The sequence below is a fragment of the Hippopotamus amphibius genome, chromosome 10, assembly GCF_030028045.1.
Source record: "Hippopotamus amphibius kiboko isolate mHipAmp2 chromosome 10, mHipAmp2.hap2, whole genome shotgun sequence".
Classification (NCBI taxonomy): Eukaryota; Metazoa; Chordata; class Mammalia; order Artiodactyla; family Hippopotamidae; genus Hippopotamus; species Hippopotamus amphibius.
Window position 1 is genome coordinate 112186493 of NC_080195.1, and position 16524 is coordinate 112203016.

Sequence of the window (16524 nt, forward strand, 5' to 3'; positions counted from 1 at the left end):
CTTGAAAGCTGTGAGTCCCCATACAAAACTAAAGTTTCTGGCTTCTCTGGATAAACTCGCTCTTACGGGCCCCCATTTCCACTTGCGGTGAGTTGGCGGGAGCTTGCTAGAGTAGCCTCTTTCCTCCAGACAGTCACTGAGCTCTTGAATCCTGCATGTCCCCTCCCTCCCTTTACCTGCCCCCCACGCCTTCCCTCACTTACAGGCCCTGCCAGGCCCTGCGGGCCTTGGGGTCTGCAGCTCCCACCCACACACCCAGGATACCGCATGAGGCAGGCACCAAACTACTGGTCGACCCGACACTAGCCATTTGCTGTCGCCTCGGGTAACTCAGTGAAGCCAAGTCCCAGAGGCTGGCTCACTGGTGAGACTGCTCTCCTTCTGGAACCCTCAGCACGGCAGTTTTAAAGCATTGCTCCCATATTTTTGATACTGCTCAAGAGGTGATCTCCCTTTCTAGAATCTGGGCTCCCAGAGCTCTGCGGCTGCTTGAATGGTAGCACATGGCATAAGTGATGGGTCAGTTTCCAGACCCAACCTTAAGAAAGCGACTATTTCCACTGCCTGTCTCTTGGGATGCTGGCTCTTAGAACAGAGTCACCATGACACAAGGACGCACAAGTCGCCTTGTGGAGAAACCACGTGGGGAGGACGCGGCCAGAACCAACCCTCCAGGTGAGTGAATGGCTCTGAACGCGGCTCCCGCATCCTAACCGAGCTCCCCATCGACACGGCTGGAACCGAGACGCGTGTCCCCACGAAGCCCTGACTCAATTCAGGTTCAAGGATGAAATAAACGATCCTTGTTGCTGTAAGGCTCTAGGCTTTGGTGCAACGCAGCGGCCAATCAACACCAGGCCAGTCTAAACACCGACAAGGACTTTCACGGTGGAAGGGTATGACTCGGGAAGATGAGCTTCCCGACCAGCGGTCCACGTGTGTCTCGCCTCACCTGGCCGATGCGCCTTCGGAACCGCCATGTTCATCACGCGTCCTCCATCCTGAGGTTTGGGGGGGGATGCGGTGAACCTGCAGATCCCCGATTCTGAAGGGGTGCTGGAGGTCAGGCTGTCTGTGTACTCGTTTGTCCCTGCCGTCAACTGCTCCGACGAGGTGTCTGAGATGAAGCACTCGGTGATGGTGAACTTGGCGTGCCTCAGCTGCTCTTCCATCTTGGCGTGCTCGTAGGCCCTGGCCAGTTCTTCGTAGGTGGAGGAGGCACTTTCCGTGGAGACCATGCTGCTTCGCGCGCGATCTGTGTTGAAAAAGAGAAAGCAAGGTGGATGGTGTGTCCCTGTGGGTCTGCGCGGACTGGGTGGTGCTTGGGGCTTGTGGCTATTTCTCCCGGTCACTGGGCAGCCTGGCAGGGGTCCCAGGCCTTTGTCTGAGGGCTGCCTTTGTCACCGTGAGGCCACCTTCACTAGCCTCAGCTGTGTGGCCTCCGGATTTCAAATGAATCGCTGGAGTCAGATGTCCCCAGCCTGGGACATAGCCATAGATCTATAATGCATCCCCCTGAAAAACTCTGCTTTTCGTGAAGTCCGCTGGGAATGCGGTGTAAGGGAACTGCAGCGGCACCCTCCCTGCCCTGCCGCGCAAGTCCCCCTGGACCACAGAGAGCCTTTCACTGGCAGGAGTGATCTGAGCTCTGTGCGCAGCTATTCCCGCCTCCGTGTGGCAGGAAGACGGGATGATGGTTAGAAATGATGTGACTGCACGGAATTGGTCACGAGGCCGAATGGCTTCTGGCCCCTGGGACTCATCCTTTGTGTTTGCCATGCTTTACGGGGACCAGAAAACCCCCAGAACCATGAAACGTACATCTTGGGTAGAGGACTCTTGGCATTTTAAACCCACTCAAAAGTTCTGAAGTCACCTCTGTGGAGCTCTGAGGTTCTTGGGAGAGAAATAACTGCCTTAAAAATAAATGTACACGGTGACGCTCCAGCTTTGGAAGGACTCGTTTTGAAGTATATCATCCAGAACAAAAGAAAATGAGTATTAAATTTGCCTACAGCTGTGAAGTTTAGATATAATTTCTCTTCAAAATTTTAGATCGGCGAGGGGGGTGGGCAACCCGGTGCTATTTTTAGGCTCTGTCTTCTCTCCAGCGTGAGATCTCGGTGGTGGATGGTGCAGAAGAGACACCTTACCTTATAATCAACCCTGTTTAATTGTCAAACGAATCAGACATGTTCCCTACAGAGGGTGCTATGACCTTGTCACGTAACTTCAAGGGCGGTGTCTCAATCCTGGAGATGGCAGTGGGTCAGACACCCTCAGAGTATAATCAGAATGATTGTAATCGTGTGGGAGAACATTTAGAAATTTCTGTGTTTCTCTCAGCAGGAACGAAAAGGAGAGGGTCTGAGATTCGGGACACCTGCAGGATACACTCCTTTGGTTCGCTTTGTGGCATTCCCTGGACCCCGGACGTGGTCAATGCAGCACAGCTGTATCGGTACCTGTTAGGTGCCTGGTCTAGCGATTTGAAAGTGACCTTGAAAGGGAACAGGGCGGGCCCTGGAGCCCAGGATGTGGGCCCTGCTCGTCCCGGGGTAGAGGAGGAGGCACGCATGCCCTACCTGTGTCTTGAGAGGGGCTGACGCTGTAACTGTCGCTCTCCTTGTCCATCGACCCCGCGGCCCTGGGCGTCGGCAGCCTCCAGTCGGTGGTGAGGGTGTGTGTTGAAACGGTGGGGTGGGGTCTGTTGAGGGTCCACTGGCTGGCGTACCGGTTTCTGGCCGTGGGCCCGGCCTTCGCGTTCCTCCTGGTGGTGGGATCTGGGAAGAACCAGAACAAGGTCTGTGTTTGTCTCTAGGAGGGTATCGGCCGTGATCACGGTGTTAAGTGGGGTTCTCCTGACCCAGCCCTATGACCCACTTGGCATGGCTCACTCCTCCAGGAAGCCCTCCCTGACTACCCCAGTCCAGAGTACTGGTTTCCTCTCCCCTATGGTCTGAAACATTCATGTGATGCTTAAGCACTTAAACAAGCCGTGTAGGGAAAGAACATCAGATTTGGACTCAGGAGTTCACATGGATTTGAATCTTGCTTTTGGCTCTTAATAGTTGAATGACCCCCTTGTATCACTTAAACTTCCTGAGAATCACCACCTTTTGTAAAAGGAGAGAGTTCAGCTAATACGAATATGCCCTAATGTGGCTTCCTTTCTACAGTGTTACCTCAAGGTGTTGTTACAGGTTGAATTGTGTCCTCCCAAAAATATGTCCACATCCTAACCCCAGATCGATCTTATTTGGAAACAGAGTCACTGCAGATGTAATTAGTTGAGATGAGGGCACAGAGGAGTAGGGTGGGCCCTGGATCCTACATGACTGGTGTCCTTACACGATGAGGAGACTGACCAAGGAGGGGAGAGCCCTGTGGGGTGACGGAGGCGGAGACCGGAGGGCTGCAGCTGGGCTGAGGCACTCGGAGACCACCACCAGAAACTAGGGAGAGGGAAGGAAGGGTCCTCCTCTACAGGCTTCAGAGGGGGCAGGGCCCTGAGGACACCTTGATTTTGGACTTCTAGCTAGTGAAACTGTGAGAAAATAAATTTCTTTCTTTTAAGCCCCCCAGTTGGTGGTCCATTGTTACAGCGGCCTCAGGAAAGCAAGCAGTTGTCTCCTGTATAGATTGTCGTCTTGTATTGACTTGCTACCTCGAGTACGACTTTTGTTCATCAATTAAATTGCAAGTTCTTAGAGCAGAGGGAAGAGGGAAGATCGCCTTTTGCCTGAAGGATCTCTTATTCCTTTGCATATGGTAGAATCTCTTCAATGGAATTGTCTGAACTGTGACAAAGACTTGGGTTATTCAACATGGAGAGCAAAGGGGTCAGTGCGTATCTGGATGTCACAGGTCTCCCACCTTCAGAGACACAGAGGTTTATGGACACACAGGTTGGAGCCAGATGGGTTTCATTGTCTCTAAATCTGGAAACAGAGGCAAGAGGTCAAGGGGGTGGACTGAGTTCTTAGCTCAACTCTTGGCTAAGAGAAAAGATGGTCCAACAGGACACTGGAGTTGGCAGTGTTGCCTTTTCTAGAATTCCGTGGAAAAGGGGAGAGGCTCAGTTACCTGGAATGATTTTTCTGGAGCTTCAGCCTTCAGGCCATATAAAGTCCTTTGCCATTTTTGAATTCTCTGCTTTCCAAAGAGGCATTTTATGCACTTATATTTCAAAAATGATCTGGCCACTTCTAAACACAGTGGTCTGCACTGACCACCTATCACTAGTGGGGCAGTTTCAGAGGAACAAAACTGAGAGGGACAAGCTGTGGCCTGATGACACGGACTCACTATGTGCTCTCCTGGGTCTGCGAGTCTCTGCAGGACAGGGGCCAAGGGTGTTCATCCTCTGATCCTCCCACAGAGCCCGCCGTGGTCCCTGGCACACAGACCTCCTGGGATGGAGACACGTAGCCCAGGGTCACTTTATGGCGGAGGCAACAGAAGCTCAGAGAGGAGAACTGACAGACCTACTGAGTGACAAAAATGGAGCCCAAGACCCCACTTGTTGGTCCAAGGTGGCCCATTACTTGGCCATGCGTGTCCTCACCCTTGACACCCAAGAGTCCTGGTACGGTGTCTGCAGGACTCTAGCTCGTTTATCATTCCATGCGGGGTCATGGGACATGACACTTGAAAATGGTGAAATGACTTTCTCTGCAAACGGAGGATTTTCCTTTCTGTAAGTTTCTAGTTATCGGACTTTGAACCAAATCCATCACTCTGCCATGCCGGAGAGAAGCAGAAAGATGGCAGCTCAGTCAATACATTTTAAGATTTCATGGGTCATCGAAATGCTCCGTCTTGGTGCATAATTCTCAGGGGCATTGATTTTCAGACACATTTCATCCATTACTTGCAAAATTCCAAGGAAGACTTTATTGGAAGGCTTTTGGGGGCCTTGATTAGAATATAAATGAGTTATGCGGGAGCTCCAAGCTCTCTGGACAGCAAGGTATGCATGATAATTGGGTTTCTCTGCTGAAATGCTAGGAGAGAGGTCCTCAAAGAGATAGAAAAACATTCTCCTGGGTAGGAGGCTAAATGTCTTCCAGGCACTGTGGACGTGATAAGTGGAGCTTACATAGTGGAGCTTGTTATTTAAATGCTAATGAATCTTCTCCAGAAAATTACCCGGTCCCTTACATAAGTTTTGAGGGTTCTTATTTTTATTCTTCTTTAAGTTTCTTGTAAGCACAGCTGTGGATCAGGTTTCCTCCCGGCGTGGATGCTTGTGGGAAGCGGGTCGGTTCGATAGCCTCACCTCCTGCACACAATTTCCTCAAATTCCCCAAACCCTCACCTGTGATTCTTCCCGTCAAGCTCACCCACAGCCCCTTTACCCACTGAGATCACCCTATCTGGGAAGTTCCATGGTCAAGGTGCACTATTCAAGCCAGAAGTCTTTGCAAGTTAATTTTGTCCATTACCTCCCCCCACCCCGTCCCCCCCCCCCTTTTTTTTCCCTAGATAAGGACAGCTTTACCCGTGGCCTGATAATGTTCGGAATATAGGTCATGATATCACTTTCCTTGAATTGCACTTCGTTCTGCTTTAAGCAAGCCTCCTACTGGCAAAATTGTCTCAGTAGGTGGAATACTCGGGAGCTGACACATTTTTTAATTATCAGGTTTTGGGAACTATTTGCTACCTGAACTGAACTTTTCTGTAGGATAGTTTCTGACATAGCAGCAAAAATAAAAATTTTACTTGGATTCTACTCGGCAGACTTCTTTGTAGCTCTTCCTATTTACTCTATTAACCAAATAAATGTTGGGGTTTACTGCCCCTGCATGGAAAGTATTTTATTGGGGTCCCCAACATCCTAATAAAAATAAAATCTAGTGATGGGGCATCACGCTTGCTAAACACCCAGTGAATTAGGGGGTAAGCGATATAAATAACTCTTGGCCTTTCAGCATCGGATCTGAACCTGAATTAAGCTTCTGCCCATTGAATCAGATTATTTTAATTATCCTGAACTTGGGATAAGAGAGGATTTGGTGGATAACAGGGTTATAAAGCATGCCACATGTATAATCGTCTTTCTTCCCCTGCTACTGGTTTCATATCTTACAGATGCTGAGGCCTGGGCTTTGCATGAGGAATTTACCCGTTCTCTCCACAGAAAGGATGAAACGGGGGGTGGGGGGCTGGAGCTGAACATTCCTATCATTTAATGAACAAATATTTATCAAGGGCTCATCATACACTGGACGCTCTTCACCACCATCAGGTATTTTCCAGCAGTGTGTTGAGGACCATCCTGAGTGACAGAGTGTGAGTTTTTCTTCAAAGTCCCAACAAGCAAGATTCAATCCGTGTTGTAAGCTCTTCTTTTTCAATACACATGTGAAGTCTGTTTCGTCCCTGGAGGTCCTTTCAGAAGCATCGCCTCTGCTTAGAGGCCGCATGGATGGGTTGAGAGCGGGGCCTTGGGGTGAGCATCTCTGACTCAGGCCCAGCTTCACGACCTGTGGGCTGTGACCTCGTCCGTGTGCCCAGCGCCTTCCTCTCTGGGACGGTGGTGACAGCCTGGCTCACTGTCAGCACGTTGTGAGCCGTGGGTGAGATTACCGAGCTACAGCACCTCAGGCATGTGGGAGGGACCAGCCAATCTGGAGCTTAGCCCATGACTCCTGAGTGACAAACACCCGACACAGGATGGAGCGCATCCTGTTTAATGAAGATGGTGACAGGAGATGTGGTAGGTGGACCAGGAAACCTAGAAACTCAATTTAGAGAGTTTGGACCAGGAAAAGAACCATGAAAAATCATAAAACTGGGAGAATGCCAGTGATGCAGAAAGGCACCCACTGGTAGTAACTGGTGAGGATGGGAGATATCTCGTATTTGTTTTCTGGTCCAGCCCTGCGTGTACCAGGGCTGCTTGATGAATGCTCTTTGCACGAATGAATAAGTGATGATGGATGGATGATGTCCAGGTAAACATAACAAAACAAACCCGGGGCACATCTAACACCGATCACTTCACATGTCTTTGTACCCTTGCACATTTTGTGACTAAAAAGGTTTAAGTTCTCCAAGGTAATGATCTCATTGGTAAGTTTCTACAGTGTCCCAGGGGCCAACTGTGTACACGTGGAAAGAACCATTGCTAACTGGGTGAGGAGACACAGACACACACCTGATCAGATGTCTCAGGAAACAGAGAACAAAGAGAGGGAAGAAACTGGTTGCCCAACTCCTATTGAAAACAGCGAACGTCCTTCCTTTTCCATCCCCTTTACTCTGATTTCAGAACTTCGGACACAAGTATATCTACGGTTGCTTAGTATTTAAATGTATTTACTGAAGGTCTTCTGTGTGTTGGACCCCTTGGCAGGAGCTGGGGCGACCAGCGTGAACAGAGTCCCAGCTTCCAAGTGTGTCCTAACCCACGAGAGAGACGAGGACGTGAACAGAGCCGTGGACACAGTCACGGCATGTGTTTCCACAGCTTGAAAGACAGAAACAGCAAATCGTTACAATTTCTCCCACCGTCATAATAAGAATTTGTTGCAACTCTAATGTGATGCTCAGAAACGTAACTTCTGTGGAACAGTTGTGCTCACGTGCAAGCAACATATTTTAGATGTTCTTCTTAAAAATAAAAATTTCCTACAATGACAACAAAATTAGAATGGAATAAGAATGTCTTTGGTAGCTGAGGAAACAGGCTATAAATCGATCTCCACAAATGCGCCAGATCTCCGGGAGAGGAACCTGCCCCGGGGGCCCGAGGGGACGCAGGTGTAACACCTGGGCCCAGGTGACAAGCTCTGGGTTCAAGAAGCCAGCAGGAGGCTGGGCTGCAGAAAGTGCAAGGCTTCGACTTCTGTGCTCATCGGCTGGGGCGAGGCACCTGGCACTTCCACTTCCAAATACAGTGCAATGCCTTTCGTCCCTCACAATGTGGTTTTGGAGAAATATATAATGAAACAAAATGATCACAATGGGATATTACTCAGCCATAAAAAGGAATGAAATTGGGTCATTTGTAGAGATGTGGATGGACCTAGAAGCTGTCATACAGAGTGAAGTAAGTCAGAAAGAGAAAAACAAATAGAGTATATTAATGCACATATGTGGAATCTAGAAAAATGGTACAGTTGAACCTATTTGCAGGGCAGGAATAGAGACACAGGTGTAGAGAACCAACGGGTGGACACGGGGGAAGGGGAGGGTGGGATGAATTGGGAGATTAGGTTTGACATAAATACACTACCATGTAAAATAGACAGCTAGTGGGAAGCTGTTGTATAGCAGGGAGCTCAGCTCAGTGCTCTGTGATGACTGAGGTGGATGGGATGGGTGTAGGGTGGGAGGGGGGTCCAAGAGGGAGGGGATATGTGAATACACACAGCTGATGCACTTCGTGGTACAGCAGGAACTAACACAACATTGTAAAGCAACTATGCTCCAATAAAAAAAAAAAAAACAGTGATCCCGAAATCTCTGACTAATGGAGAACGTTCTGCAGATGCTAAACGAGTAACTCTTGTTTTTTCTGGAACTTGAGATTGAGGCACGGATTTGAGTAGATTTGCGGAGTGTTTGCAAACACTATTTAATGAAGTTCATCACAAACGAAAGAAGCATCTTTCTCGAAGCTGTAGCTGCTTCCATGGGATGTGATCATCTGGGAACCCCTGGGCGAGCGTCCCAGCACCCTCAGAACGGGGTGCAGATGCATGACACTGGCCCGTGAGGCCTGCAAGGCCAGGCCGGCTGCATCTCTGGCCCGTCCTAACCGCCTTCCCTGTTCCCATTCAGGTCCCACTCCTGTCCCCAACGTGTCTTAGGGGCTTTTCCAGCCCGTTCCCTCTGCCTGGCAGGCAAGCTCCCGCTTGTGACCGGCGGAGGTCTTCCCCGAGGCTTAGACTGAAGCAGCCCCTCCCCTGGTCCCCACATCCCTGCTGACTCACCATCACTTCCTTCTGTTCTATTTTTTCTTCGTACTTATTTGTGAATGAAAACCACTTTCCTTCCTTGTTTCATGTATGATTTCCTCCACGCAGATGAAGCGAATGTCTTTTTTTGTGATGTACCCCCACCCCTGAGCATGGGCCATATGTGAATACTTTTGAGTCTGAATGAAGGAATTCTTAAAGCTCCCCAACTGTGCTTACGCCGTTAGAGCCATGAGAGAGAGACACAGTCATGGTCCTTCCGTCTGCCTCCTGCAGGCCACTCACCTCTCACTCGTTAGAGCTTCTGCTTGTGACTCAGAAGCAAGTCTCTGTGGATATTCTGAAAGCCATCAGATCAGCGTTCCCTTGTTCTGGGGCTGACCGTGCAGCTAGGAGTCTCCCCATGCTTTAGTTTCACCATCTCCTCTCCAGCCTCGACTGTTTACAACCAGATTTTGTGCATCTCTCTGCCAGCTGAGCGTTGGCAGGAGCTGGACATGCAGGTTCTTCTCACCTGGCAGGACGGATGCTGTGCTGTGAGCCCACAGGTTGAGGCTCCTGCACGGCTGCATGAAGGCAGACGCCTCCTCCCAGACTACACGCCTAACACTTGGGGAAGTGTTTCTCAATGAGGAATCTGGAAAACCAGCATCAGAATCACCCCGATAGCTGCTATAATGCAGGTTCCCAGGCCCCACCCTATACCAAGCGGATCCGAATCCCTGGAGGTGGAGGCCTGGAACGGGCATTTTAAACAGGGGCCCTGGGTAATTCTGATGCGCACAGAAGATTGGGAGCCACGCCCTGGGGCTTCTGTCCCATTTCCTCTGCCTCTTTCCTAGCCTGTTGAGGTCTCCGTTAACTTCTACTCTCACCTGGACAGAGGCCTGCTGAGGTCAAGGACCCATCCATCAAAGTCCCCTGGGGTCTGCAATCTTTCCTGGGTTTAACTGCCACAAGTGGCCTTCCGAAGCCACCAGTACAGTGTCCCGAAGTAGCTGGAAGCAGGCCCCAGGGAGATCATGATGGAAAAGCCCATAGCTGGAGAGAATGTCAAAGACCTGGGTGCACTTTTGAAGGGCAAAGATCTCCGTCCTGCACACTCCTTCGCAAAGCTTGTCCTCACTCACGCCCCATTCATGTCTTCAGAATGTGCTAATGTCATCAGGGAAGGAAGGACGTGAGGTTATACAGAGGGGAGGAATAACAGACTCCTTTAGAACGTTCTGGAAAACAACTTTTCAAATGCATTTCAATAACTGCTAGCACTGTTTTCCTGCATATTACGATGCTATTTAGGAATCAACCAGCTTGCTTCACGAAGCTCAGTGCATTTCACAAATGCCTCATAAGTCTGACTTTATAAAGAACAGCTCTAAACATTATAATATTTATTTTTCTAATTATAGCACTCTACTCGAAGAATGTAAATTTTTGCAGAGAGTGATTGATGATTTAAAAGCTAGACATCAAAGCTTCCAAAGAAATAATAATCAGGACATCAATTTCTTGGACTTTAAAGAGATTTAGGAACAATTTCAATTACGAAAGAACAAGAATATCTAATTAATAAGCTCTAGATACATATTAGGGGATTTAATTTCATTGCAGTAATTAATTTCCATATAATATGGATCCAAATATTAACAACGAAACCAAACATAATCCCCAGATGAAAGAGAACTATATTTTTCTCAAACAGTGGTTCAGGAGAAAAGTATAAGCTTGGAGGACAGACAGACCCACAGCTGAATCTTGATTTCACTACATAGTATGTGTACAGCTTTGGGCTGTTTCCCTAACTTCTCTGAGATTCAGTTCTCTCATCCGTAAAATGGGGGATCTAATATCTACTGTATCAGTAGGTACCTGGCAGGGTTGTTGCAAAGATAACAGACATGATATCATCTTTCTACCCCAACCCTGGCACAGAGGAGATACTAAGGTTAACTAACTTCTTTTTTTCCTGTGTTATCTAAATAAAAAAATATTAACTTGACCTGAAATTTCTCACACTTTCATAGTATACCAAGAATCACTGGCTTCAGCTGACACAATTTTAACGACAGCTAAGATCAAACAATACGAACTCAATGTCGCCATCGAAGATGCTGACATACCTACTTGCTTCTCAGGCATCGCACCGAGAAGCCCCGCGTGTCGCTGCACAGGCACCGAGCGTGGATGCGTTCTCCGCACCGACACCACCCACAGAAGTTAAGTGATGTGTGACCACTCACTCGTTCCTGGCCGAGCGTCCGAAACATCCACCAAGGGCCCGGTGGCCTGCGACACTGATTGGTAATGGACCGTGTGGGTCACCGTCAGGGACTTCTGTTTCGCTGCCTCTCCGAAGTCAGCATCCGTCAACAGGACGGTGGAGCGATCGTCTGTGGAACAGTGGAGAAACGGGAAGTCAGACACAGTTGTCCCCGGCTCAGTGACCCCTGGCTGTCTCTCTCCTCGGTACTTGGCGTCATTATTAATACCAACAGTAACAACAACCTCATCTCAACCAGCAAAGACAACAAAATATTCAAACCCTATATTTGAATTACTCTAGAGTGCAAAACATAGATTATCCTTAGGGGCCGGCTCTGGAGCGTGAATTAAAGAGAATGACCAAGATTAAGGGTCTCCCGTCTCTCCTGGGGCTTGGTTTCCTCTCCTCAAGCAAACACTGATTTGGGGAGGCCTGCGGGGTGGCTGTCTGGTGGATGGAGCCTGGGGTTTATGTGTTTGTTCATTAAACGCTCGCCCAAGACACCACCCGCCATGTCAGCATCGCCCAGGTTGGGCCTGCCAATTCAAATAAGCGCTGTTCGCGGAACTAGAGAAACTGCGCTGCGGTGGTCTGTCCCGGGGTCACCTCTCACATGAAAGACGGCAAACGTGCACGATGGGGCCTGGGGGGAGGAGAAGAGAAGGGCCCGTCTTCAGAGACTATTGATTCCTTGATGTTAACTGCTCTGAGGTCGTTGCCTTTTCTTCCCACCTCTCCCCAGCGTCAGCGACTCTAGGGCATCCTATAATTGACTTCTCGAAATGACTCACTTGTCAGGTTTCCCAGGTGCTGCTGGCATAGGACTTGCAGGTTAGGGAAGCCTGGGTGCAGAGGGATGCAGAGCATTTCAAGAGAAGGAGCGGTTGGTTGGGCTGTGTCATTATTTGGCTGTCTTTTTTGATCTTCATTACTTTGTTGTGATACTTTTCACACTTCCCTAAGAGCTTTTTGGCTCCGGGCGAAACTTTGGTTACCGTGCATGGATTTTTCATACACTTTCAAGTACCGCAGGCTGGGGTGATGGTCGTGTGTTTATCAGCCAGCCGGGACCACGCTGCAGCAGGACTTGACACTGAACAGTAATGGGAAAGTCGTGCACCACACAGCCAGACTCCTGTGCCCAAAAAAGGCTCTGAACAGAACGAACCTTACAAAATCCAATTACTCAGGCTCTGGCAGGAAAGGAAAACCTCTTGAAGTTAGAGGAAAATTTCTTGGCAGAGAAACAGAGGGAGGACTGCCAGGAGGTCTGCCGGCACCCCGCGTGGGATGCAGCCCAGGTTGGGGGTCCTGCACTGCAGCCTCCCCTCCACCCTCAAATAGGGCGGCCTTTCCACGGAGATGGGTTCTTATGACTGGACCTGGTATCGGAGACCTGACATCTGCATTCAATTTCACCCATAAAGCTGTGCTGTGGTTTCCATCACGCAGCCCTGCTGAGAACACGTCAGAGTATCTGCGGGGCTGGGTTCCCTGTTGTAATGTGACATTCCGGGTGCCTGTCAGTTTGTGAGGGAGACCATCCATTCTGGCTAGAAATGAATGGTGCTCCCATATTGGATTCTCGTAGGCAGAGCCCAGAGCATTTTAAAGCGTCACGTCTCTACTTCCCCAATAATTAGAAAATGCCATCGACCAACAGTCAGGCACCACCGGGAGGTACGTGGGCCTTGGTGATGGATGTCCCTGCAGTGAATGTGCGGCATCTCTGGCTGAGGGTTGTTATTATACGGAAACGATGGGCAGACCTTTCTCTGGTGTTAGGTGAGCAGTGATGAGCTACTTGGAGGTGATATACCACTCCCAGGATCTACCTTGTCATCTATTTTAACAGCTACAGGTAGAATGACTAAGTCTAGTGAGGAACAGTTAGCAAACGTCGTAACTGTATTATAAAGCCAGAGGAATTACAATTTGACTTTTTGAACTGATGTTTCAAAGGAAATCTTAGTTTTAATGTCCAGTTCGCTGGGTTCGATAAAAGTGACTCCAGATACACTGCAGAAAAGGTAATGAGAAGTGAAATGTAATCCTTGCCCTGAGGTGAACCAAGTAATAAAATTCTTGTGTATTTCAGGATGAGTAGCGGGTCCTCATACAACATGGTAGCATTTGGGAGACCGAAGGTCACACTGGACTCGACCGAGCTGTGCTAAATGCCGTCATGTCTGAACCAAACTTGAATCCTGCAAGGGCAGCCCAGGCCTCAGAATTTCGGAGGCACTAGGTCAGCTGTCGCCGCTGTTCTGTTAGAAGACAATAAAGCAGGGCGGGGACAAAGCTCAGCCGAGGCGTCCTCCCAATCTGGCCACTTGGCACTGCCTTCCTGGCAGGAGGTACATGCCAGGACCCGGGGAGTTTTAGCCAAACCACAGGAAAGGGTTTTCCTGGGACCAAGTGCCAGCAAAGTCTTCCAGAACAAACACAGAGTGAAGCTCACAAAGGGGCAGCCTAGGAAACCTGCCTCTGAGTCTGTTTCCATGTGTCCTGGGGGGACCGGCCATACTTCTAAGGCGAGAGGCTCTGGGAAGTAGCCTGTTGATAGGGAAGCAGGTGACAGTCAGTCACCAAAGGTGCCGCAGGTGGCCAGGCAGGGCCCCTGCCCTGGTTCCGCTCCTAACTGTTTGTGTGACCTGCAAGATACAGAAACTCTCGACGTCCCAGTTCCCAATTAATGCCTTTTCCTATGTTGGTTGGGAGGAGAAAGTTAAGTAACGCACATAAAGTGCTTATAAAAGTACAAACATATAGAGAGCTCTTAATAAATGTCAGGTATTCTGATCATTACTGCCATGAAAATATGAAGTCTCTGATTCTGGAATAAATAGAACCATCTAGGCTGGCAGTGTGGACAACAGACTTCGAGTGGAAAGAGGCGGGAAGGAATCAGGACACCTGGGGTCCGGGTGGACGGGCCACTGAAGCTCCCCAGGCGTCCCTTTTGTGATTGTGCAACAGGGGAGCTAGGACTTTTCCACAGCCCTGCAGAGGATGTTTATGGGGTGCCAGGGGTGGAGAAAGATGCCTTGAGCAAAGATGTTTATAGAACTGAACAGTTTTCTTTAATAAAGGCCTTACTGGAGTTGAGGAGGAGCTTATAAAGTGGATTTCCAAGACAGGGTCTTTGTGTGCAGCCCTTCTTGGTTTGCTTGATGACAGATGTTGGTTCTTTGGAGCGGCACCAAGAGCCTCTCCAGGAAAGACCCAGCATAGGTCAGAGTGGGGGTTCTCCTCTCAGGTGAACTCTGTGGTTTATCTAAGTTAATTTCCCCCATATTTGCTGGCACTTATTACTCTCCTCAGTGACAACTGTCTACCTCCTAACTTCTTTGCTCATGTAGCATTCAAGATGTTCCCACAGCTCAGGGTTTGGGCTGAGAGGGCATGGCTATAGCAGCCAGATTGTGCAAAGTGGCAAATAGGACACCTTACCGATGGTCTCCATTGTGTCTCTCTCTTCAATCAAAAGCTGAGCCCTGGGTATGTCAATATGCATCCTCAGGGTTTGCTGTTGCTTGCTCAAGGTGTCCGACGTCCGGGTATTCTTACTGGGAGTAAAAAAGGCGGATGCATTAACACACTCAGTTCAGTGTTACATTAGCCCAACATGTGCTTGCATACCAACCTGGCTTATTATCTAATTATGTGAATGCCTGTGTGTGTGTGTGTGGGGGGGGGATGTACACGATAGACTTTTTTCCCTTCATTAAAATTATATTTATTAATATTAAATTTCAGCAGTCAGTTGTGAGGTTCAGAAAATGCCACTGTCAATGGAGATTGGTTCTACCTCTATCAACAGAAACTTTGGAATTTCCCATTTCTTGTGTAAAAGCCAAATGAAACACACACACACACACAAAATTCTTAAATCGACAACATTTTCTTTTGTCAGATATGAGCTATTCCAATGACAGTAAGGGAGAAAACATGTACTGATTATTCACTGGATGGGGCTTTACTAATAGATTTGTATTATATCTGGAGTCATTTTATTTTTGTTCTAGTAATAAATCATAAACCTTGTTAGCTTCCCTGACATTAGTTTAGTTTTCCGAACCCAATTACATTTTACAGTAGAAAAAAAGCAATTACTATAAGAATTTATCTCAAAATTTGTGTACCAGAAAATTACTCTTAGAGTGAGCTCTCTCCTAAAAGTAAATGAAGATAGGTAGTAAAACTGCATGGTATAATCAAATTCAGTTACAGCTCACAGCAAACAAAAATCAAAAAACAAAAAATAACAACTAAACCTGCATGTTGGACAAAAATATAAAAAAGTCGATGAAAGCTTTAATTAGCAACCCACATTAGAAAAATGGTTGTTCAATATTTACAGAATTATAAGAATTGAGTAGATTTAAGAATATTTTCTGAAACGCCCTCCAGGAAGCAGCAGGCATTCAGATAATTTAGTCGATGTTATCATCTATGGCATCCCTAAATCTAGCTCATTAACTGCTGAAATCTGTTTTAAGAAAGACTTTGTAATTAACACTGGCACACTCAGTGTTAATAACATGTGATGGAGAACAATAAAGGTGTCTCCACACTAAAATCTCAGATGATTTTTGCTCCAACCAAGCATTCGCCAGGTGCCCCAGATCCTTCCTCATCTGCGAGGACTCATTCACTCTTGAACCATGTGGTTGATGAGTGGTTAATAATCGGAAGGTCAAGTTCACTCAGGAAGCCCTTTAAATGTTTGCATTCAGAGGTCCATGTTAATATTCTGAATACCTTACAATGGATCTTTCTTCACTCGAGTGCAAACAAAACAGCCCACGAAAATGGCAGCTTTTCAAAACATCAGCCCTACCTAGGTCTTGATCTTGAACCAGATTTCTTGCCCTGCAGAGGAGTAACTGGGTTATGTAGCTAGACCACGCTAGTTACGCAGAACCCAGATTCGAACATTTGGGCCTGAATTTTTCTCGTGGTCTGTAAATGCTTTTAAATTATTTACGTAACCAAGTTCTCACCTTATTCGCATGTGTGTGTGTTTTTAAAGCAAAGATCCTTGTATGAAATAAAAAGCATTGGTGCCTTGAGGGGCTGCAGTTCCGTCAGACAAGCTCTATTTCCGCAAAAACATATGGGGAACTACTCCTCTGTGAATATCTGAAAGATCTGTTTCGAGACTTCCCTAGGGACCGGAGCTTGTCCTTGCACCAAAAATAGAAGTGTGAGCGCGTCCCTTCTGCTCTTCATGAATAATTATGAGACAGTCCGCGGCTGCTCAATGAACAGTGAGGAACCCCGGCGCAGCTCTCCTTAACAACAGGGCGTCTGCTGTCAGGCTGACAC

General features: G+C 48.1%; 1 protein-coding gene across 1 annotated transcript in view; it reads right to left on the minus strand.

Annotated features, from left to right (window-relative positions):
- DSCAM (DS cell adhesion molecule) overlaps positions 1-16524 on the minus strand; it is a 653261-nt gene that overhangs the window by 15243 nt on the left and 621494 nt on the right. Inside the window, exons 29-32 of the mRNA XM_057696448.1 lie at positions 14647-14762; positions 11171-11320; positions 2586-2783; positions 953-1255 (exon numbers count right to left, since the gene is read on the minus strand). Of these exons, the coding sequence (XP_057552431.1) occupies positions 953-1255; positions 2586-2783; positions 11171-11320; positions 14647-14762 (767 nt within the window). The remainder of the gene's footprint in view (positions 1-952; positions 1256-2585; positions 2784-11170; positions 11321-14646; positions 14763-16524) is intronic.